The sequence below is a fragment of the Hemitrygon akajei genome, chromosome 31 (assembly GCF_048418815.1).
Source record: "Hemitrygon akajei chromosome 31, sHemAka1.3, whole genome shotgun sequence".
In the NCBI taxonomy this organism is placed as follows: Eukaryota; Metazoa; Chordata; class Chondrichthyes; order Myliobatiformes; family Dasyatidae; genus Hemitrygon; species Hemitrygon akajei.
The window spans coordinates 7,013,387-7,036,100 of NC_133154.1; the positions used below are offsets into that span (position 1 = coordinate 7,013,387).

Sequence of the window (22,714 nt, forward strand, 5' to 3'; positions counted from 1 at the left end):
CTTGTGCCAGTCAAAAAAATCTTTATGATGATTATGATGGCATCCGTCTGTCTTGAAGAACAATGGAGTTATGTGACCTTTCCAGGCCTGGGGAGAAGGTATGGAGATCCTGGGGCACCCAGTCGTCCCTCTCGGCCTCACCAGTGTAGTCCAATGAAAAATAAGGCAATACGTTTGACACCGGCCTAGATGCAGGAGCTGCGGGAAGGATGTTCAATGATGTCCAGCCACCTGAGGGGCTCCACTCCGGATTTTCTGTCTGGGTTTACTCCCATAGCCTTCGTCTCTCCCGAGGCCACCCACAAGGCAGTGGGGCTATTTACCCATAACTGGGGATCTGGTTCACGAGCACCAGGCATGTCCACATGCCGGTGGGCCCCCATGCTACATGTGAAGGGGCCAGACCTACTCTCTGTCCTGTCCTCTGTGGTTCAGCCCAAGTCCGAAATGAGTTCAGTTTCTGTGTGTCACCAGCGAGGAGGCACGATATTAGGCTTGCTGTTGCAGAGGCTACATACTGGCAGGGAGAAACTCTCACATTCAGCTCTCCTTTTCGCAAGACTGCTAGCCAGCGGGTGGAAGCTAGAAACGAGAGCAACAACCACTACCCACTACCCTACCACACTTGAAGCGTCACAAACAGCGTTTGACACACAAAAATCTTTATATGCCTCTGCTATAGGCCCTCACAATTTTGTACACCTCTATCAGGTACACTCCCAAGAAATTGGGTGGCATGGTAGCATAGCGGTTAGCGTAATGCTATTGCGCCCGTGACCCAGGTTGATTTTAAAAGCACACTTATTATCAAAGTGTGTATACATTATACAACCTTGAGATTCGTCTCCTTAAAGAAGCCCAAAAGTATGTCAAATACCCAATGCAAAGGGGGGGGGGGGTACAAATTGCACTAACAATAAAAGTAAGCAAATGGCATTTAGATTGAAAGTGGGTCCTGTGGCCCAGAGCAGGCCACAGCCTCGGCCTCAGTTCAGTACACAGCAGAGTGAACATCACAGAGCCAGAGCGGGCCTCTGCTTCAGTGCAGCAAAGCAGAGTGATTGTCGTGGAGCAGTGGGCAGAACTGGCCCAACCCTCGCCTCTGGTCCCAACACGCTGCCTTTTCAATCCACCTGTCCCAGTATTTAAATTGTCCAAACATTGGGTCATCCCTCTCTGGTAAGACCTAGACACATCGATTCGCTCCGGTTCTGGACCCCGCCGCCACGTTTGCATTGTCTGTAAACAGTTCTATGTTCTCCTCACGACCACGTGGGTTTCCTCTCTCGTACTACAGATTAATCGGTCCCATGGGTGTAATTGGGCAGTGTGGGCTCATTGGGCCAGAGGGGCCTGTTACCGTGTTGTATCTCCGAATAAAAAGTAAAATGTTATTTATTTAGTGATACAGTGAGAAACTGGCCCTTCCAGCCCACCAAGCCATGTTGTCCAGCAACCCACCTATTTAACCTTTGCCTAATCACAGGACAATTGACAGTGACCAATTAACCTACCAACCAGTACAACTTTGGAAAGTGGGAGGAAACCGGAGCACCGGGAGGAAACACGCAGTCACAGTGAGGACGTGCAATCTCATAACATAGCGATTAAACAGTGAACTCTGATGCACTGAGCTGTAATATCACTGTGCATGGAAGAGGACTTTATGTTTAATTTTGTCCATTGTTTCTCTCTTTCAGGGATCCAGATTTGCCCTAGACTTTCCCTTTTTACATACCTAAAGAAGCTCTTAGAGTCGATATTTAGGTTGCTCACTAGTTTCATATTCTATTTTCCAGTTTCTTCATCCTTTGCTGAATTCTAAAGCACTTCAGTCCTTCGGTAACTTTGCAAGTTTCCTCCTTAGACCGTTGCTAATGTTCCTAATTCGTGGTTGGAGCATTTTTCTTGTCATTTCTTTATACACATGTCATTTGTATGCCAGGTTCCAGATTCTGAGTTCTGTCATGAAAGGGATTATCAGATCAGAATCAGGTTTAATACCATTGGCATGCATCATGAAATTTGTTGTTTCGTGGCAGCAGTACAATACAACACATAATAAAAGCTATAAATAAACTAAAACTGTAAATACTATAAAACAAACTATTAAGTATAAGTGTGTGTATGTGTATATATATATATATATAGATAGATATATATATAGATATATATAGATATATATATATATATATATATAGAAAAAGTAGTGAGGCAGTGTTCTTGGGTTCAATGTCCATTTAGATATCTCACCCCCTCTCCCTCCCTCCATTTCTCACAGTCTATCCCAGGCCCAACATATTGGTGCAGGTCCAATACCATAAGAAGGCCCGACAGATGCTATATTTCATTAGGAGTTTGAGGTGAATTGGTATGTCATCAAAGACATAACCAATTTTTACATGAATTTTTACAGATGTACATTGCTGTGGAGGGGTCGCTGCACAGGATCGGAAAAAGCTGCAGAAAGTTATAAACTCAGCCAACTCCATCATGGGCACTAGCCTCCCCAGCATTGAGGGACAAGTATAAAAAAGGTGGCATCCATCAGTAAGGACCCCTATCACCCAGGACGTGTCCTCTTTTCATTGCTACCATCAGGAAGGAGGTACAGAAGCCTGAAGGCACACACTCTGATTCAGGAACAGCTGCTTCCCCTCTGCCATCCAATTTCTAAATGGACATCAAACCCATGAACGCTAACTCACTGCTTTTTTTTTGCTGTAATTAACCCCTTCTGGTTTCAAAGCCAGCTCTAAAATAGTCTGCTGCCTGCAGGGACAATAATCTTACCTAGAAAACCATTTCTTATCTATTGCCGGGTCAGGCAGCATCCATTCAGGGGAATAAACAGTCAATGTTTCAGCCCAAAACCCTTCTTCAGGACAGATCATCTGGGACCAAGTCTCTTGTGCTCTTTTCCATTGCTTCTGTACTGTCATTAATAAATTGGTTTGCCTGGATTGTATTTAGATTATTGCCCCTTGTTTAGATTTCTGAATGGACAATTAACCCATAAACACTACCTTGTTTTCTTTCTCTTCTTGTATTACTCATTTAATTTTGTTTGCTTTTTATATATACTTTTGTAAATTATAGTTTTCATTATTATGTAGTATATGGGGCTGAGAGGTAAATGGATCAGCCATGATGAAATGGCAGAACACTCGATGGGCCAAATGGCCTAATTCTTACGGTAATTTTCTGCTGGCACAAAAAAACAAATTTCACAACATATTCCAGTGAGATTAATTCTGATTCTGATTAGAAAAAGTAGTCAAAATGTAATCCTACAGAAAGTAGTGGATATGGCCCAGTCCATCACAGGTGAAGCCATCCCCACCACTGTACACATCTATGCAGAGCGCTGTCACAGGAAAGCATCAAGTCAAATCACTTTTTATTGTCATTTCAACCATTAACTGCTGGTACAGTACATAGTAAAAATGAGACAACGTTTTTCAGGATCATGGTGCTACATGAAACAATACAAAAACTACACTGAACTACGTAAAACAACACAAAAACTACACCAGACTACAGACCTACCCAGGATTGAATAAAGTGCACAAAACAGTGCAGGCATTACAATAAATAATAAACAAGACAATAAGCACAGTAGAGGACAGTAGGTTGGTGTCAGTCCAGGCTCTGGGTATTGAGGAGTCTGATGGCTTGGGGGGGGAAAAACTGTTACATAGTCTGGTCATAAGAGCCCGAATGCTCCGGTGCCTTTTCCCAGATGGCAGGAGGGAGAAGAGTTTGTATGAGGGGTGCGTGGAGTCCTTCATAATGCTGTCCACTTTGCAGATGCAGCGTGTGGTGTAAATGTCTGTAATGGCGGGAAGAGCGATCCCGATGATTTTCTCAGCTGACTTCACTATCCGCTGCAGGTTCTTGTAATTTGAGATTGTGCAATTTCTGAATCAGGCAGTGATGCAGCTGCTCAGGATGCTCTCAATACATCCTCTGTAGAATGTGGTGGTGATGGTTGGGGGGGGGGGAGGGGGGAGATGGACTTTTCTCAGCCTTCACAGAAAGTAGAGATGCTGCTGGGCTTTCTTTGCTATGGAGCTGGTGTTGAGGGACCAGGTGAGATTCTCCGCCAGGTGAACACCAAGAAATTTGGTGCCCTTAATGATCTCTACTGAGGAGCCTTTGATGTTCAGCAGAGAGTGGTCTCCTGAAGTCAACAACCATCTCTTTTGTTCACATTCAGAGACAGGTTATTGGCTCTGCACCAGTCCGTTAGCCACTGCACCTCCTCTCTGTATGCTGACTCATCGTTCTTGCTGATGAAACCCACCACGGTCCTGTCATCACATTAGCATCATCCATCATCAGGGACCCCTGCACCAAAGTCATGCTCTCTCTTGCTGCTGCCATCAGGAAGAAGGTATGGGAACCTCAAGACTCACATCACCAGGTCCCGGAAGTTATTACTGTACCCCATAACCATCAGGCCCTTGAACCAGAGGGGATAACCACTCAACTTCACTCACCCCCATTACTGAACTATACCCATAAACTACGGACTCACTTTCAAGGACTCCTCATCTCAATTTCTCGATATTCTTTGCTTATTTATTTATTGTTATTATTTCTCTTTTATTGTATTTGCACAGTTTGTTGTCTTTTTGAACTCTGGTTGTTTGCCCAGTCTTTAAATGATTCCTTTAGTTATTGGATCTACTGGGTATTCCCGCAAGAAAACGAATCTTACGGTTGTGTACGATTATTACTTCAATAATAAGTTTACTTCGAACTTTCAGCTCGTACAGGAGGAGAACCAGAGGCGAGCCATGTGACGTCATGTATCCTTTGATGTAATGACGTTGAATGTGACCCGGATTCAGTTGCGTGCGGCTCTTGGGCGCCATGTTCTTCGTCCTCTTGTCGAGTGGGTAGTGGAGCTGTTGCTGAGCTCGGACAGAAGGGCAAGGTAAATAATATTAATTAAGCGGCTTTATACTTGACGTGGAGGATTCAGAGGTAGTCATTTAATAGTGTTCTTCCGGTTACTTAGCATTAAGTCAGCTGCCATCATCATTTTTCAATCGAGCGGCTTCAGCCCCCGTTAGGAAAGATTGACAAGGCGCCCGACCAATAAGGGAACAGAACTGGGAAGAGTGGTCCAATGGGAGAGATGCGGGCGGGGCCGTCGATACTGGGCTGCTGAACTTTGGGGAGGCTGTGGAACCTGTTAAACCAAAAACCAGCGTTGTGGCGAGGAAATGGTTAACGGCCCGCGTTCACTCAGTCACGCTGACACAAAGGAAATGGCTTCTCCACATTCTGATTATGGGCCAGTCGGGTTTGGGATGTGACAGTGGAAAAAGAGTGGAAGGCCCTACATATAAACTCTTTCCTTTGCTTTCTCCCGTGTGTACCTATCCAGGCCTCACTTCAGTGAACCGCTTGTTACATGTAATGTTGCAGTCCTGTCATTTCTTAAATCATGAGAGTAGAATCAGTCCATTCTGCCCCATTCGATCATACCTGGTATATTTTCTTGCTCAATTTCATTCTCCTGTCTTCTCCCCGTAACATTTACTCATAAAGAGCCTAGCAACTTCCGCTCTAAATATACCCAATGACTTGACCTCCACAGCCATCTGTGGCAATGAATTCCACATAATCACCAACCTGTGTTCACCAGGGACGTCCTTCTATACTGAGTCTGTGCCATCAATCCTGGACTCTCCCAGCATCTGAAGATTTCTCTCCATGTTCACTTCGTCTAGGCCTTTAAATGTTTGGTAGACTTCTCTGAGTTCCTGTTCTCCCTCTACTCCCCCTCCCCCTCCCTCCCCCCTCTCTCTCCCCCCTCCCCCTCTCTCCCCCCTCCCCCTCTCTCTCCCCTCCCCCTCTCTCTCCCCTCCCCCTCTCTCTCCCCTCCCCCTCTCTCTCCCCTCCCCCTCTCTCTCCCCTCCCCCTCTCTCTCCCCTCCCCCTCTCTCTCCCCTCCCCCTCTCTCTCCCCTCCCCCTCTCTCTCCCCTCCCCCCTCTCTCTCCCCTCCCCCTCTCTCTCCTCTCTCCCCTCCCCTCTCTCTCCTCTCTCCCCTCCCCTCTCTCTCCTCTCTCCCCTCCCCTCTCTCTCCTCTCTCCCCTCCCCTCTCCCTCTCTCTCCCCTCCCCTCTCCCTCTCCCTCCCCTCTCTCTCCCTCCCCCTCTCTCTCCCTCCCCCTCTCTCTCTCTCCCCCCCTCTCTCTCCCCCTCTCTCTCTCTCCCCCTCTCTCTCTCTCCCCCTCTCTCTCTCTCCCCCTCTCTCTCTCTCTCCCTCTCCCCCTCTCTCTCCCTCTCCCCCTCTCTCTCCCTCTCCCCCTCTCTCTCCCTCTCCCCCTCTCTCTCCCTCTCCCCCTCTCTCTCCCTCTCCCCCTCTCTCTCCCTCTCCCCCTCTCTCTCCCTCTCCCCCTCTCTCTCCCTCTCCCCCTCTCTCTCCCTCTCCCCCTCTCTCTCCCTCTCCCCCTCTCTCTCCCTCTCCCCCTCTCTCTCCCTCTCCCCCTCTCTCTCTCTCTCCCTCCCTCTCCCTCTCTCTCTCTCCCCCACTCTCTCTCTCTCCCTCCCCCCCTTCATTCTTCTAAACCCCTGTGAGTACAGGCCCAGAACCATCAAACTCTGCTCCTACTCCTACTTTCATTCCCCAGATAAACTGGACCCTCTCCTCGTCCTTTTTTGGAGCACGTCCTTTCTCGGATGTGAGGCCCAAAACTGCTCACAATACTCCACATGTCATCTGACCAATGTCTTGTAAAGACTCTGCATTATATCCTTGTTTTTATATTCTAGTTCTCTTGAAATGAATGGTAATGTTGCATTTGCCATCCTTTCCATTGACTTAACTTGCAAGTAAACATTTAGGGAATCCAGCACGAGGACTCCCAAGTCCCTTTGCACCTCCGATTTCTGAATTGGCTCCCTGTTTAGCAAATAGTGCCTTTATTGCTTCTACCAAAGTGCATGACCATACACTTCCCTGCACTGCATTCCATTTGCCACTTCTCTGCCCATTCGCTAATCTCAACAGGTCTTTCAGGCTCCCTGTTTCCTCCACACTACCTGTCCCTCCACGTATCTTTGTATTGTCTGCAGACTTGGCTGCAAAGATACAGATAATTAACGTGAAAAGTTACTGAACCAACACCAATCCCTGCAGAACACCACTGCAGCCAATCGAAAGAGGCTCCCTTATTCCCACTCTGCCAGTCAGCCAATCTTTTATCCATGCTAGTATCTTTCCTGTAATACCGTGGCCTCTTGTTAAGCAGCCTCGTGTGGCCTTGTAAAAGGCCTTCTGAAAATCCAAGTAAGCAACATCCAACGATTTTCCTTTGTCTAGCCTGCTTGTTATTTCCTCAAGGAATGCCAACAGACTTGTTAGGCATGATTTCCTCCCCCCTCCCCACCCAAGGAATCCATGCTGACTTCTGACTATTTTATCGTCTGCTTCCAAGTACCCTGAAACCTCATCTTTAATATTGGATGCTTAACATCTTGCCAACCACTATAACTGGCTTATAATTTCCTGTCTTTTGCCTCCCTTTTTAAAGAGTGGAATGACACTTTAAGGAGTGGAATGTTGAATTTCCCCATGGGGATGAATAAAGTATCTATCTATCTACCTATCTATCTAATCTTCCAATCCCCTGGAATCATTTCAGAAGCTAGTAATTCTTGAAAGATCACCACTAATGCCTCTCCACAGTCTCTTCAACTACTTCTTTCAGAACCCTGGGGTGTAGTCCATCTGGTTCAGGTGACCTTTCAGCTTCCCAAGCATCTTCTCCTTAATAATAGCAACCACACTCATATTTGTACTGCACACTCTGGCTACTGTTCAGAGTCCTGTACATAACACTCAATAGGATGTCTACTCTTTCTCTAGTAATTTATTATTGTTACGTGTCATGAAATATAGTGAATTACTTCTGTTTGCATGCCATCGGGCAGATCATTTCAGGTACAAGAACATTGAGCTAGTACAAAATAAATCAGAACAGAATGCTGAGTTTGGTGTTACAGACAATTAGGAGTGCAGGTTTATGAACAAGTTCAAGTTCAGTTTATTGTCATTCAACCATACATGTATACCACCAAATGAAACAATGTTCCTACAGACCAAAGGTACAAGACAGTACATATAACTCACATACGACACATGAAGTGACATTACCACAAATAATTTAACTAATAATGAGGTGCATTTGTGAGACAAATAAGGTGTAAAGGTCACAACGAGATAGATTGAGATCAAGGGTTCACCTTTAATATAAGAGGTCACTTTAAGATTCTTATGATAGCGGGTGGCAAGTAGAAATAAGTCTCTACCAAAGGAGGTGTAAGGTGTTCCTTCCCTCAGGTAGCCTGTAGGTCACCCTTGAGCAAGCTGGTGCATTTGCTTAGCCCTCTGATCAGAATAGATAGAATGGACTTGGAGAGGATGTTTCCTATATTGGGAGAGCCTAAGACCAGAGGCCACAACCTCAGAATATAAAGGCATCCTTTTAGAACAGAGTTGAGAAGGAATTTCTTTAGTGGGAGGGTGATGAATCGTTGGCATTCATTGCCACAGACAGCTGTGGAGTCATTGAGTATATTTAAAGTGGAAGTTGATAGGCTGTTGGTTAGTCAGGGCATCAAAGGTTACTGGGAGAAGGCAAAAGAGTGGAGTTGTAATGGAAGTAATTTCTGTGGTCTGGAATTTCTATAATCTGGGACCAGTTGGGTCCCAAGGTTAGTGGATTGGAGAGTTTCATCCGATATAACTGTGACTAAACTGAAAAGGCAGGCAATCTTTCAAGATGATGAATGATGCAAAATTTCATGTCTGGAATAACACAGAAACATTGATGCAAAAGATTCCGGTTTGACAATGCTGTCTGCTTATTTTTTCTCTGCAAGTTCTTCAGTAACTGCTTCCATTGAAGAGAGTCAGTTTTCTTTCTCTCTTTCTGTTTTTCAGGTATGGCAGAGAGGATCATCTCGTTCTGATTGGAGAACGGTCCCAATTTTCCCAGTTGAGTCACTTGTCATGGCGACCTGGTCTCGTGTGGCTGTGTTGAACCTTTACCGAGCTCTCCTGCGTGAGGGCCGCAGTCTGCGTTACACTGATCGAGAGTTCTACTATTCATTCATCAAGCAGGAATTCAGAAAAAACCAACATCTCACCGGGGAGGAAGAGAAGGTGAAGCAACTGGAAAAAGGTCGCTATTTTCTTGAGAACAAACTTGGAGGCCTGGTTTAATTTGCATTTGGAACATAACATCAAATTTGAAGCATCTTGGTAGGTTTTTAAGTCCCGATTTAAATATGATAATCCATCTCTTTTAAGCCTTTCACATTTGGAGTTTTGTAAGCCCACTGTTGGCAAATTGTTAATTGGGCCAAAATGTATGGGTCCCAATTAACTGGAGTCTACTGTATGTCACTATTTCTTCATTGACACTAATTCCTGGAGTGCCCTGACACCATTATGGCAGCCCCTTGATCGGAGGAACACAGTGATTCAAGCAAGAGGCTTGAAAGTCTTTGGGAGTGATCAACTGCTTCTACACCAATATCCACTCACAATTGCAATCCATCCAGGGTATTAAAGGAATCAAGAGATATGGGAATAATGCTAGAAAAATGGCCTTGAGGGAGAAAGTCAGTCATAATCTTCAGCCATAGGGCAGGTTCAAAGGATCTCCTGTTTCTATTCCTTATGTTCTTAACTAATAAAGAAGCTTATGGCTTATTTCCATTCTAGTACAAAAGCATTCCATTATTAATTTCAGTGAAATCATCAGCCAGTTAATAAGTTTGGAAATTTAGCCAGAACTTTCCTCTGATTCATACTGGAAAATTCCATTTAGTCTCTTAAGCATGCTTCACTGTCCGATTGTATCATGGCATCTCAGAAATCCACTGATTTACCTTGATCTTGTTAGTTAGTGTGTTGGGTTTCATAAATAGGAACACGATGAGTTAAGCAAAGGGGTGCACAGTTATGAAGAGGTTGAAAGTGAAAAAATCAGCCATGATTGAATGGTGGGAGTAGATATAATGGGCCAAACGGCCTAATTCTGCTTCTGGGTCTTATAGAAATTTTAATGGAAACACATATCATTTTATCTCCTAAAGAAAACTTGTATAAATCCTTAAAGCAAATGCAATAGAGAGAATGATTTCCCATGGAGTTTATTTTGAACTACCATAAATATTATTGGGCAAGTAGCCTCCATGCCCAGGGATCTTCCTTAGTTCTTGATTGGTTAGCTACAAAGTTCCTTAACATCCTTTCCTGCCTTAAACCTTTATCCCTTCATTTCATTGATGCCAGATTTCTGAATGCAACCAATGACTGATCTCCACAGCTCTCTCTGGCTGAGAATGCCAAAGGTTTGGCATCCTCTGAGTGAAGATGTTTCTTCTCATTTGTTCACGACAGCTTACACTCATAACAGACCCACAGATCAATCAACCAATTTGCTGAATCTTTACTACACAAGTTTTCTACGGCCCTATGTAATCTTAGATTTGGTTCAGATGACACTGCATCTCCTACTCCCTTATCATGTCTCCATCCCCATGAAGCCTCTCTGAATTTTAAAGATTAAACATTAGTTTTATTTGTCACATGTACATAAAAGCACACAGTGAAGTTCATTGCTTGCATCAACAATCAACACAGTCCAATTATGTGCTGGAAACAGCCAGCAGACGTCACCTGGCATCTGCCACCAACATAGCATGCCTAACCTGTACGCCTTTAGGAATTCTTGAAGGTGTCATCACATTTCCCTTTGTTTTGTTTATTTGTTTAGAGATAGAGCTCAGTAACAGTCCCTTCCGGAGGTCACAGCAAAAATGTACAAACTCCTTACAGGCAGCGGAAGAATTGAACCCGGTTCATTGGTGCTGCAATAGTGTTATGCCAACAGCTATGCTGTGCCACTCCCTTTGTGTCCCCGGTAAACTTGATAATATTATCTTTAGTCCCCTCATTAATTTAATTGATGTAGGTTGTGAATAATTATGGCTCAGGCAGCACCAATCCTTGTCAAACTGAGAAGGACCTGTTTATTCCTAGTCTTTGGTTTCTATATGTTAACCAGTTGTATCTGTTTTGCTTCACATCCTCCATTATACGGTACATATCCACAAAGAACTTAAGTAGATTAATCAAACATTATTATTTTCTCACTTGTAGATCCGATTTGACACTGTTCAATCATATTATTTTCTAAGTGTTTGAATCCTTAAATAGTCCCCAGGCAATTGTGTTTCCTTTTCTTTGAAGTCCTCCATTGGTCGGAGTGGACTTTGGATATTGCATGATAGCAAGCCAATGTACAGGTCAGGGCAGTAGGATATAGAGAATAAGCTGTTGCCCATATATCAGGCTCCCACTCTCCACGTAGCTGATGAACAGCAAAGACCAATACAGTTTGGAACCAGCAGAGTCACAGGAGTTGCCAGTCAGCGTTGAACTCAATGTAAGACTGCCTTAGGGACTCCAGCTCTGGAACTTTTCACGGGGTTTACTCCATGAAGGGGTATAGCTGCAAGGCAGCGGAAGTTTGAAGTCAGAATTTTCCTTTTCCTAGATAAGCTGCCAACCACGGCTGATGACCCTCATTTGTCTGTTGCGAATGGTTTTAAGGCCACCTTTGCCTCTTCTCCTGTCAGGGTAAATGGTTCTGTTGAGCTTAGTAGCTAAGACCAAGAGCTGAACTTGGTTGTCAGAGGCTATTTGAGATGCACGCCATTGGGAGCATTTAACAAGTAGTGGGAGCTTGTCCCCACTACCACCCCTGACTATGACAACCTTAAGACAACCATATGGACAATAATACGTATTGGAAGTAATGCATGATTTATTAGTGTTGCTTCTGAGCTTGTACTGCATTTGAGACCCACATTGGGATTTGACCCAGGGTCATCTGACATATCAGGGTGATTCCCAAGTCTTGTCAGTTGATGCATTAGGCTGAAGCTGTTTAAGATCAGTAGGTACAAGCACCAAATACTGGAGGAACTCAACAGGACAGGCAGCATCTATGGCAGGGGTTCCCAACCTATGGTCTATGGGACCCCCCCCCCCCCTCAGTTATTGGTAGGGGTTCATGGCATGAAAATGGTTGAGAACCCTTGATCTATGGAAGAGAGTGAGTAGCTGATGTTTCAGGCCAAGACCCTTCATCAGGACCCTATGTGAACTGTCCTGATCAAGGGACTTGGCCTGAAATGTCGACTGTTCACTCCTCTCCATAGATGCTGCCTGACATGTTGAGTTCTTCCAGCATTTTATGAGTGTTCCTCTGCATTTTCAGCATCTGCAGAATCTCTTTGTGCTTAAGGTTAGTAGGTAGTTTTTGGTTCCATGACAACCTTCCTTCCTCATCAGCTACCACCCAATCAATGTTTAACTAAAGGAGTATGCATTTTGATACATTTTAAGTAAAGGATAATATTGACACTAATATTGTTTCACTAGGTGTTCTTTGTTCATAATGGCTGGTATGGGAGAAGGGAAAAACAAGAAAGGAGACAATGGAGTAGGGAATGCCATTGACTTTGTCCTCTCAAATGCCCGGCTGGTGTTAGGTGTTGGTGGTGCTGCGATGTTGGGCATTGCAACATTGGCAGTAAAGAGGGTAAGAATGCTCTTCATTTTTCAACATACCTGCACCATTTTCTTCAGCTTTCAATTTTGAAATACTTATTTTTAAACTGTATTAGAGAAACTGGTTTTCACTTCGCACCATGTACAAATGTATGCAACAGAGATCTCGAATATGTATTGTAACTCATGAAAAGATCCATCCAAACTTTGACCTTGTGCATGCTTACTATCGCCCTGACAATGCTTCAGATTTTTCAAATTGCTCTGGACGCCACCCTTCTCTATTTCCGTTATCATTCCTGTCTCTACAGTATATTTGTGACCTTCCAATTCTACCTCTAGTGCATCCTGTTTTAAACCCTCTATCTTTGGCACATGGGTCTTCAGCTGTCCAGGCTCTAAGTTTCCATATTTCATTGTAAACTTGCCTCTCTTTCCTATTTGTTAAAACCAATAATTTCACAAGCTTTAGTCATTTGTCCTTATCTCCACACTTGGTTTCGTTTGGTAACTTCCTTGTGAAACAACTTTGACATCTTGTTTTTATTGAAGTGCACTCAGTGATCACTTTATTATTACAGGAGTGGTACCTGGTGTGGTCTTCTGCTGCCGTAGGCCATCCAGTTCGAGGTTCAACCTGTTGTGTGTTTAGAGATGCTTTTCTGCACACTGCTGTTGAAATGTGTGGTTATTTGAGATACTGTCGCTTTCTAGTCAGCTTACACCATTCTGACCATCCGCTCTCATTAATAACACTTTTTTCCCATAGAACTGCTGCTCACTGAATGTTTTTTTGTTTCTTGCACCATTCCCTCTGAAGTTTAGAGACTGTCCTCCACAAACATCCTAGTAGATGAGCAGTTTCTGAGGCCAACAATCATTCCACAGTCAAAGTCACTTAGATCATATTTATTTCCCATTCTGATTGGACTTCTTGACCATGTCTCCATGCTTTTATGCATCGAGTTGCTGCCGCGTGATTGGCTGATTAAATATTTGCATTAACGAGCAGCTGTATACAGTACTTAAAGTGGCCACTGAGTGTAGTTAGTTGCTATCTCAACAGGCTTGAGAAATGTAATGATATAACGCAAGTAGCACTAAAATTTGCTTGAATAGGATTTTTACTTTGTCTTGCTCGCTTCCTTTGACTATTGGAAAACATTACCTGTTACTTTGAGGTTCTTGTGACCCTTCGCCTTTATCTTACAGATGTACGACCGAGCAATCAGTGCCCCCAGTAGCCCCAGCAAAATGGATTTGAGATCAGCAAAGCAAAGCTGGGAGGAGCCCAGCTGGATTGGGTCATCACCCCGCTTATTGAGCAGGGACATGAAAGGCAACATCAGCAGGTCCCTACAGACACTCCCCACCAGCTGTGAAGCAGGTAAGTTCATAGGGGTAGTGATGTAGTCAAAGTTCAAGTAAAGTTATGGTCAAAGTACATATATATCACCATGTACAACTCTGAAGTTCACTTTCTTGCAGGCATTCACAGTAAATACCAAGAAACACAGTAGAATAAATGAATGACTGCTCCCAACAGAAGTTTCATTTTATTATCAAAGAATACAACTCTGAAATTCTTCAATTCTCTGGGCAGCCAAGAAACCAAGAAAGAAAAAGAAAGGCAGCATAATTATCAACCCCAAAATCCCACCTCCCTGCAAAAACAAACGAACAAAAACGGATCGGGCACTTCAACCTCCAGATCGCTCCTGCACAAAAAAAAACTTAACAGGCACATCGACCCCCAAATCTCCCTCCTCACACAAAAAAATCTGAGGAGATCAGGTGAAAAAATACGGAATATAAAAAAACTAAAAGACTGGGGAGAAAAACTTTATAGTCCAAGTTCACATCCAAATGCCGAAAAAACCTAGGCAACAGTCTCCATGCACAGCAGCAGGCTCTCCCTTTTTCGGTACAGAGCATCCGATCAAAAGGCAGCCAGTGCTCACCCTCTGCACTCACTTCGATGCCTCAATCTCCCTCGTCACTTTAATGGGCGAGGTTTGTGCATGCTGCTGTTGCCTCTGCCTCCTGGAATCGTCTCAGAGCCTGCAGAGTGCTGGAACAAGTGACCTCCAAACTTTAGCCCTCGTCACTTTAATCAGCGAGCAATAGAAGCTGTAATGGGCAAAATGGGGTCAAACGTCAGCCTACAGGCCATCCTGCAGCCTTCTCGCCGCAAGGTTTGCTCACGCCTTGTGTCTCCCGGAATCCTCTTGGAGAATGTAGAGCACTGAAGCACCCACACGATCTCCAAACAGTAAAACACAGGCTCCAACAGTCCGAGAATCATATTCAAGACGAGCAACAAATGTAAAATACATAATAGAAGTGTAAAAGATGGTTTCATGATCTATCCAGAAGATGTCGACCAAAGGAGTGTCGTATGCAGGTGCCATCTTAACAGGAGATCAGGACGGATAGACAAACAACCAATGTGCAAAAGACAGCAAACTGAAAATATAATAACAATAAAATAAATAACCAATAAATATCAAGAACATGAGATGAAGAGTCCTTGAAAGTGAGTCCATAGGTTGTAGGAACAGTTCGGTGATGGGGCAAGTGAAGTTATCCCCTTTGGTTTAGAAGCTTGATGGTTGAGGGGTAATAACTGTTCCTGAAGCTGGTGGTGTGAGTCCTGAGGCTCCTGTATCCTTCTTGATGGCAGCAGTGAGAAGAGAGCATGGCCTGGATGGTGGGGGTCTTTGATATGGATGCTTTCTAGCAGTAGTGCTCCATGTAGATGTGCTCAGTGGTGGGGAGGGCTTTTCCCTGATGAACTGAGCTGTAACCAACACTAAATCATCTGTTTATTAAAGGGGGGAATTAGTGAAGGATTATTTTTTGGGTGGGCAGCAGTGTGCTTTGGCAAAACTGCTTTTGGATGTACATAATTTGTACCATTTGTTTCTGGTCTTGTGTGTCCTCGCTTGATTCTTTCATATCACAGCTTTAAAGCCTCTGGTGCTCTTGTCCCTGGGCTCTACTGCTGAAACAGGTGTCTCAGAATCAGGTTTATTACTTATTTATTTTGATATAAAACAACAAATTCCACGACATATACTAGTGATATTAAACCCGATTCTGAGTTCTGAAATATATAAAGTTTAAAAAGTAAGCAATATAAAAGCTTCATACGTGATGAGACCAGAGTGGTGAGGTAATTGGCTAGAATGCCCTCCATCGTACATCTCTACAACAAACAGATTTTCCAGTTAGTAATCGATTTGGGAGCTTGCCATGTGCAAATTAGCTGTTGGATTTCCCACACTGCTTCAGGGACTAGACTTCATAAGTGCTTTAAATAAATATTTTATATTTCCACTTCTCTGATATGCAAATATATAAAGAGCTTTATTCTCTGCTGTCATGACATGAAAGTGGTTCAGCATTGGATCCTTTTAAAGTTGCCATGCTGAATCACCTATACAGAGAGTGTTGATCTACACTTCTGTGGCTGATCCCTAATGCTTCATAAATGTGCATTTTTGAGCTGTTGTATATGAGTTTGTTCCACTTAAAGGGCATAAACATTTATTTCTTCAACTTTCAGTAATCTTGCCCCTCTCCCTCATTCTCTCTTTTTGTATTCCCTATTCTGTTTACCCTCTCACTCCTCTTCTCCTCACAAGCCCTTTATCTACCTCTGGTTGCCTCCTCCTCCCTTTTCTTCCATGGTCCACTGTCCTGTCAGATTTCTCCTTCGCCCCATTATCTCTTCCACTTACTCCCGTCTAGCTTCTTAACTCATCCCCCACATGCCCCCCTCACCCATCACCTCCCCCACCACCTTATTCTGGTTTCTTCCTCCTTCCTTTCCAGTCCTGAAAAAGGGTCTTGGCCCAAAATATTAACTGTTTATTCCCCTCTATAAATGCTGCCTGACGTGCTGAGCTTCACCAGCACTTTGTGTGTGTTGCTCTGGATTTCCGGCATCTGCAGAATCCCTTGTGTTAATGGAGTAATTATTTCATATATTCAGTAGGTTTCAATGAGATCCCCCTTCATTCTCCTAACGTCCAATAAGAAAAGGCCGAGAGCCCTCAAGTGCTGTTCATATGTGAACTCTTTCATTCCTGGGATTGTACTCCCTGAGCCTTCTTTGATGCCTTTCTTAAATATAGGGCCCAAAAGTAGTAGGCTTGGGCTTTCTGATTGACCTGTTGTCCAGCTCTACGTAGCCCCAAGCCTTGCTGTTATTTACAATGCCTAGGTACGGCGAGGAGAGTATTTCATTTATATATACCTTTCACTTGCTGTAAATCATAAATATTGAGGCAGTCTATACTTATTGGACATTGATTTGATATTGCTGTCATTGTCCAAGCATGCATATGTTGAATTTGTTCCAATTGTATCTTGATACAGATGCTTCCAAGGGTGCTAGTCCTAGTAGGAAGACCCAAATGGATCTGAAGAAAGCCAGGCTTCGGTTGTCCATGCAGGACAAGCTCTTTGCATATTACCGTAAGCACGTCGTTATCCCGGGTGCGGAAGTGAGCCGAGCCAAACAGGCTGCATTGGATATCTGTGCAGAGCTGAGGAACTTCATCCACACCAAGCTTCCTGACATGCCTCTCCGGGATATGTACCTCAGTGGCAGTCTGTATGATGACCTACAGGTTTGGGTTCAATTTAATTCCGTTAAATCGTTTCATCAGATCAGATGGTAGACCACTTGTCCCGTTTCTCTGCCACTGAATGCTGTGTTGTCGAGACAAGTCTAGTGTAAGAATAAAAAGAAACTACAATGGGGTTAGGAAAGGGACAGATTTATGGTTTTACTAATTTCCTGTCACCCAGTGCAAGGTTAGATCAAATCACACTGGTAATTGCTTGATCCATCAGATGATAAAGCAGAATTAGGCCATTCAGCCCATTGAGTTCATGCCAGCATTCAATTGTGGTTGATTTCCTTCTCAGCCCCATTTTCCTGTCTTCCTCCCATTCCCTTTAACGTCCTTACTAGTTAAGCACCTATCAACTTCTGCTTCAAATATACCTGATCACCTGGCCCCCACACTCATCTGTGGAAATGGATTCCCCAGTTCACCACCCTGTGGTTAAAGAAATTCCTCATCTCTGTTATGAAGGGATGTCCTCTATTCTGAAGTTGTGTCCTCTGGTCCTAGACTCCTCCACTATTGGAAACATCTAGTCCATATCTACTCTAACTAAACCTTTCAATATTCAATTGGCTTTGGTGAGATTCTCCCCTTTTTCTTCTAAACTCCAGCGAGTACAGGCACAGAGCCATCAAATGCTCCTCTTATGTTAACCCTTTCATTCCTGGCATTCAACAAATTTCATGACATGTGACTGTGATACTAAACCTGATTTTGATCATTCTCTTTTTGATAAAACACCTCTGGACTCTCTCCAATACCAGCTCATCCTTTTTTAGATATAGGGCCCAAAATAGTTGGCCTGGGTTTTCTGGTTTGTCCTGCTGTCAGGCTTTGCACGGAACCAGCACATTCCAAAACACTTTGCAGTTTTGTGTTTTGAATTGTGCCATGGAGTCTTGGCAAACGATTGGATGTACAGGTTCCTATGGTCAGTAACCTGATAAGTAACAAGGTAATCTAATAATGTGATGTTATGAGAATCTGTCCTCCTTCATAAACATGGGCTTGAAGATGGTGTCAGTAATACACCTGAAGATGTTCAATGTTACTGGAAAGAGCCCTAAGAAATGTTAGAGCATTATTGGGCAATGTAGAGGAAGGGTGCATACTTATTGTGGGTGCTGCCACAATGTGAATATTACAGGAATATTGTAATAGTAGCATAAATCCAAAAGGTGCTGGTGTTCTATTTTTAAAATTATTTTATTTAGTGATATAGTGTGGAATTGCCCCTTCCAGCCCTTCGAACCACAGCAACCCAGCATCCCCCAACAACCCTGATTTAACTCTAACCTAATCACGGGACAATTTACAATTTCCAGTTAATGTACCTGGTAAGTCTTTGGAATGTTGGAGGAATCTGGGGAAAACACACACATTTCACAGGGACTCCTTGAGCAGTACACCAGGATTGAACTCTGAACTCTGCCCTCCCTTCCTCCTCCTTGAGCTGTGATGGTGCAATGCTAACCACTATGCTACCATGAATTTAGTCACGGTAGGTTCATTTATTTTGTGAATCAGGAACTCCCAGGTCTCAGATTCTCACTCCATTCTGCTGATGATAAAGAGATGCAGATTTACTCGATGGTTTTGTTACAAAAAAGATCACAAAAAAGCTAAGCATAAAACCATAAGACTTTGGAGCAAAATTGGCCATTTGGCCCATCAAGACTGCTTCTACCATTCAATCAGGGCTGATTTATTATCCCCCTCGACCCCAATCTCCTGCCTTCTCCTCGTAACCTTTGTCAACCTATCAACCTCCATTTTAAATGTACCCAATGACTTGGCCTCCACAGCCGTCTGTGGCAATAATTTCCACAGGCTCTCCACCTTCTGGCAAAAGAAACTCCTCTTCATCTCTATTCAAAATGGACGTCCTTCTATTCTGTGGCTGTGCCCTCTGGTCCTAGAATTTCCCACTGTCGGAAACTTCCTCTGCAGATCCATTCTGTTGAAGAGGGAAGAACATTCAAAGACTTTGGTTTTTAGGTAACTAGTGTTGTTCTATTGTAACTTGTTTTATTTTGTTACTGTATGTGCTTGTCTTGATACAGCATGTTCTTACAGTGATAACAGAAGAGTTTAATTGTATCTGACACTTTAGGTCATCACTGCCGATCACGTTCAGCTGATGGTACCCTTGGTCCTAGAAAGGAACCTCTGGGCTACAGTTCCAGGTGAGGAGACCATTATGAACATCCCTGGATTCTGGCTGGTCCGCAGGGAAAACCTGGAATACTTTCCCCGCAACAGCAGCTACTGGGACCGCTGCATTGTTGGTGGTTACCTGTCACCTAAAGTAGTGACTGAAAATTTTGATAAAGTCTTGTCAGGGACCATCAACTGGCCAGCTATCGGGAGTGTCCTGGACCTCATCATTCGGCCAGTGGTTCCGTCAGAAACATTGACTTTGGAAGTTCAGTACGACACGAGTAAAAAATTATTTATTGACTTCCTACCACTGATCGTGATGGAGGACACCATGCTGATTGCCAAACCACACCGCAATGGACGGTATGACAACATGTGGCGGCAAAGCTTCAGAACTGCTGAAACCGCCAAGCTTCGTGCCCTGGACGAGAGGGACGGAGGCTGTCGCTGCTGCTGCCTCAAGATACTGAAGGCCATCTGCAAGTCCAATGCCATCCTCAACAAGTTGACGGCTAGTCAGCTGACCAACGTGATCCTGTATGGTTGCGGAAAGGAATCGGACTGGGCTTCAGAGACACTGGCTGATAAATTCCTGCTGGTACTTAAAGAATTAATAAGCTACTTGGAGCAAGGCTTCTTACCATGCAGTTTAGATACCAAAGTGAACCTGTTTTTGGAATTTACGGAAGAGGAGATTGATGAGTTGGGATACATGCTGTACTCTTCCTTATCTGAACCAGAAACTCTGTTAAATACTTGAATTAGGTTTGAGGTCAGCTCACAGAGATTTCTACTTGATAGTTATCAGGCTTCTCCAGACAACAGTTAGACAGCTGTTAAACTTTTAATAACCCCATTGACTCGATGACTGTGTTCTGCATTTCCTAAATCTGTAATTATTGGAAGTTGCATGGAAATGATACTGAGGGAAAGGTTTCAATATAATTTACAGATCTGGGGTATCAGACAGAATTAAGCTTGGGCTGAGAGCTAAATTGTCCTTTAGTAAGCCAAATATGAAATATATATTTCCCCACTAATGCAGAAAATATAAAGATGTAAAATAAAAATGAGTTTGAAAAGTTTGGAAGGAAGTTTTCAAAATTGCAACTGTTAATAAAGCCAGTTTGATTGGTCCAGTTACACTTTCTGCTGATTTTTTTAAAACAATGAATTTCCAGGATTATCACAATGGGGGTACATCTTAAAAGGAATGTACACACTAAAGATTAAAAAGTAAAATCAAGCAGAAATTCAATGAAAAGTTTCCTTCCACTTCAAGATTGTGTGAGATGCCTTTCCACTTCAACAGGACCCTCCCAAATGTCCATGGGTTTTTAAGCTGCAACTTCTCGTTTTGCACAAATTCCTCTTGGATTTCTGACTCTGAAATGAAATATAAGTAGAAAATGCTGGAAGCATTCAGTGGGATGAGCAGAATCTGTCAAAAGAGAATTATTATTAATATTTTATGTTCGATTTAGAACAGTTTCTCTTTACACAGACAGTGCCTGACCTGTTGAATGTTCCCAGCATTTTCTGATTTTATTTCAGAATTCTAGCATCTACATGTATTTTTATATTCCCTGTGAAAAAGGCAAAAACCTGTGGAGCCAGAACCCTGTTACATTGTAGTAAATTTCAAGGAAAATGTGAAGTCACAGAAATAAGAATCAGGTTTTAATGACACCAGCATATGTCATGAAAATTGTTAAACTTTACGGTAGAGAGAAAAAAAACTGAATTACTCTGTGTGTGTGTTTCAATGTCCATTTAGAAATCAGATGGCTGGAAGAAGCTGTTCCTGAATTGCTGTGTGTGTGCCTTCAGGCTTCTGTACCTCCTTTCCAATGGTAATAATGAGAGGAGAGCATGTCCTGAGTGGTGGGGTCTTTAATGATAGACGCCGTCTTCCTAAGGCACCACTCCCTGAAGATGTCTTGGAGACTGTGGAGGCTAGTACCCATGGTGGAGCTGATTAATTTTACAAGTTTCTGCAATTTACTTCAATCGTTTGCAGTAGCCTCCATCCCCATACCAGATAGTGATGCAGCCTCTCAGAATACTCTCCACAGTACATCTGTAGAAGTTTACAAGTTAAATTATTTAAAATTTAAAGGAGGCCTAAGTTGTTGTGGTAAAGTTTGTAGCCAGCAGGTTAAAGAGAAAATTTCTGGGTTAAATGCCTTCCAATAATGACTTGTCGATCCAATAGGCTACATCAGTAAATTACTTGTTTTGAATATCATGGATGCTGGAAATTTGAAATAAATGTTGGAAATGTCACCAGAGGAGAGGGAAGCACAGTTAATGCTTCAATTATATCTATAGCTGTATTTTAAAATTCAGATTGCTTAATGTCATTTCCTATACACGAAGTGCAAGGAGAGTGAAATAACTGTTACTCCAGATCTGATGCAGCACAAAAAATCCACAAAAGATAACACAATAATTTTAAAAGAAAAAAAAATAAATACATAAGATACCTTGTATCTTATTCATTGTTTGTACAGTATGTCCATAAAGTGACACTAGGCTGTACATAAGATGACTGATGGGAAATAGTAAAGTAGTGGTGGGGGTGTTGATCAACCTTGCTGGTTGTGGAAGTGTCTTTTTGAGTCTGTAGGTCCTGTGTGGATGCTATGTAGCCTCCTCCCTGATGCGAGTGGGACAAACAGTCCACGAGCAGAGTGTGTGGAATCTTTCATGATATTACTGGCCCTTTTCCAGCACCTTTCTGTATGTATGTCCTTGATGGCGGGTCAGCTGGTGCTAGTGATGCATTGGGCAGTTTTGCATACCCATTGTAGAGCCTACCCGTCTGACGTAGTGCATTTTCCGTACCAAGCAGTATCTGTGGTTCTGGTGTGGGTCCGCACTGTAACCATTAATTGAATGTGACAGTACTGGCCTATATTTTGTGTCAGAGACTGATTGAGAGTTGATGAGTGAATAAGAGACTATATTTGGTCATTACAATTGAAGCTGATGTAAATATCTTTGTTGGAAAGCATTATTGTTTCTTACAGGTTTATGAGGACAAAGTATTGTGTTTAGTTTTTCTTAAAGGGGGACGATGTATATTACACGTGTACATAATAAAGTACTTCAGTTCCCAGTGGGCAATGCGAACCAAAAGTGACAACAGGATTTGCATGCAGGCCAGCTTATCACGGTGAATATTCATGATCCAGACCAGGTTTTCATGCAAGTCCAGTATCACGGTTGCTGTTATTAAATTGCAGGCTAATCAGAATCGAGTTTGTGTTATTAAAATGTTGTTTTGTGGCCTTAGTACATGCAATA

General features: G+C 43.2%; 2 protein-coding genes across 2 annotated transcripts; both read left to right on the top strand.

The window, feature by feature from the left end:
• The first annotated feature begins 4,809 nt into the window (after window positions 1-4,809).
• Window positions 4,810-9,242, top strand: LOC140719285 (mitochondrial ribosome and complex I assembly factor AltMIEF1-like). The gene is made up of 2 exons (XM_073033808.1): window positions 4,810-4,942; window positions 8,961-9,242. The coding sequence occupies exon 2, from the start codon at window positions 9,030-9,032 to the stop codon at window positions 9,240-9,242; it is 213 nt and encodes a 70-aa protein (XP_072889909.1). The 5' UTR covers window positions 4,810-4,942; window positions 8,961-9,029.
• A 3,250-nt stretch (window positions 9,243-12,492) lies between these two features.
• On the top strand, window positions 12,493-20,548 carry mief1 (mitochondrial elongation factor 1). The gene is made up of 4 exons (XM_073033806.1): window positions 12,493-12,636; window positions 13,818-13,992; window positions 16,989-17,242; window positions 19,359-20,548. The coding sequence occupies exons 1-4, from the start codon at window positions 12,493-12,495 to the stop codon at window positions 20,163-20,165; spliced, it is 1,380 nt and encodes a 459-aa protein (XP_072889907.1). The 3' UTR covers window positions 20,166-20,548.
• Window positions 20,549-22,714: the final 2,166 nt, after the last annotated feature.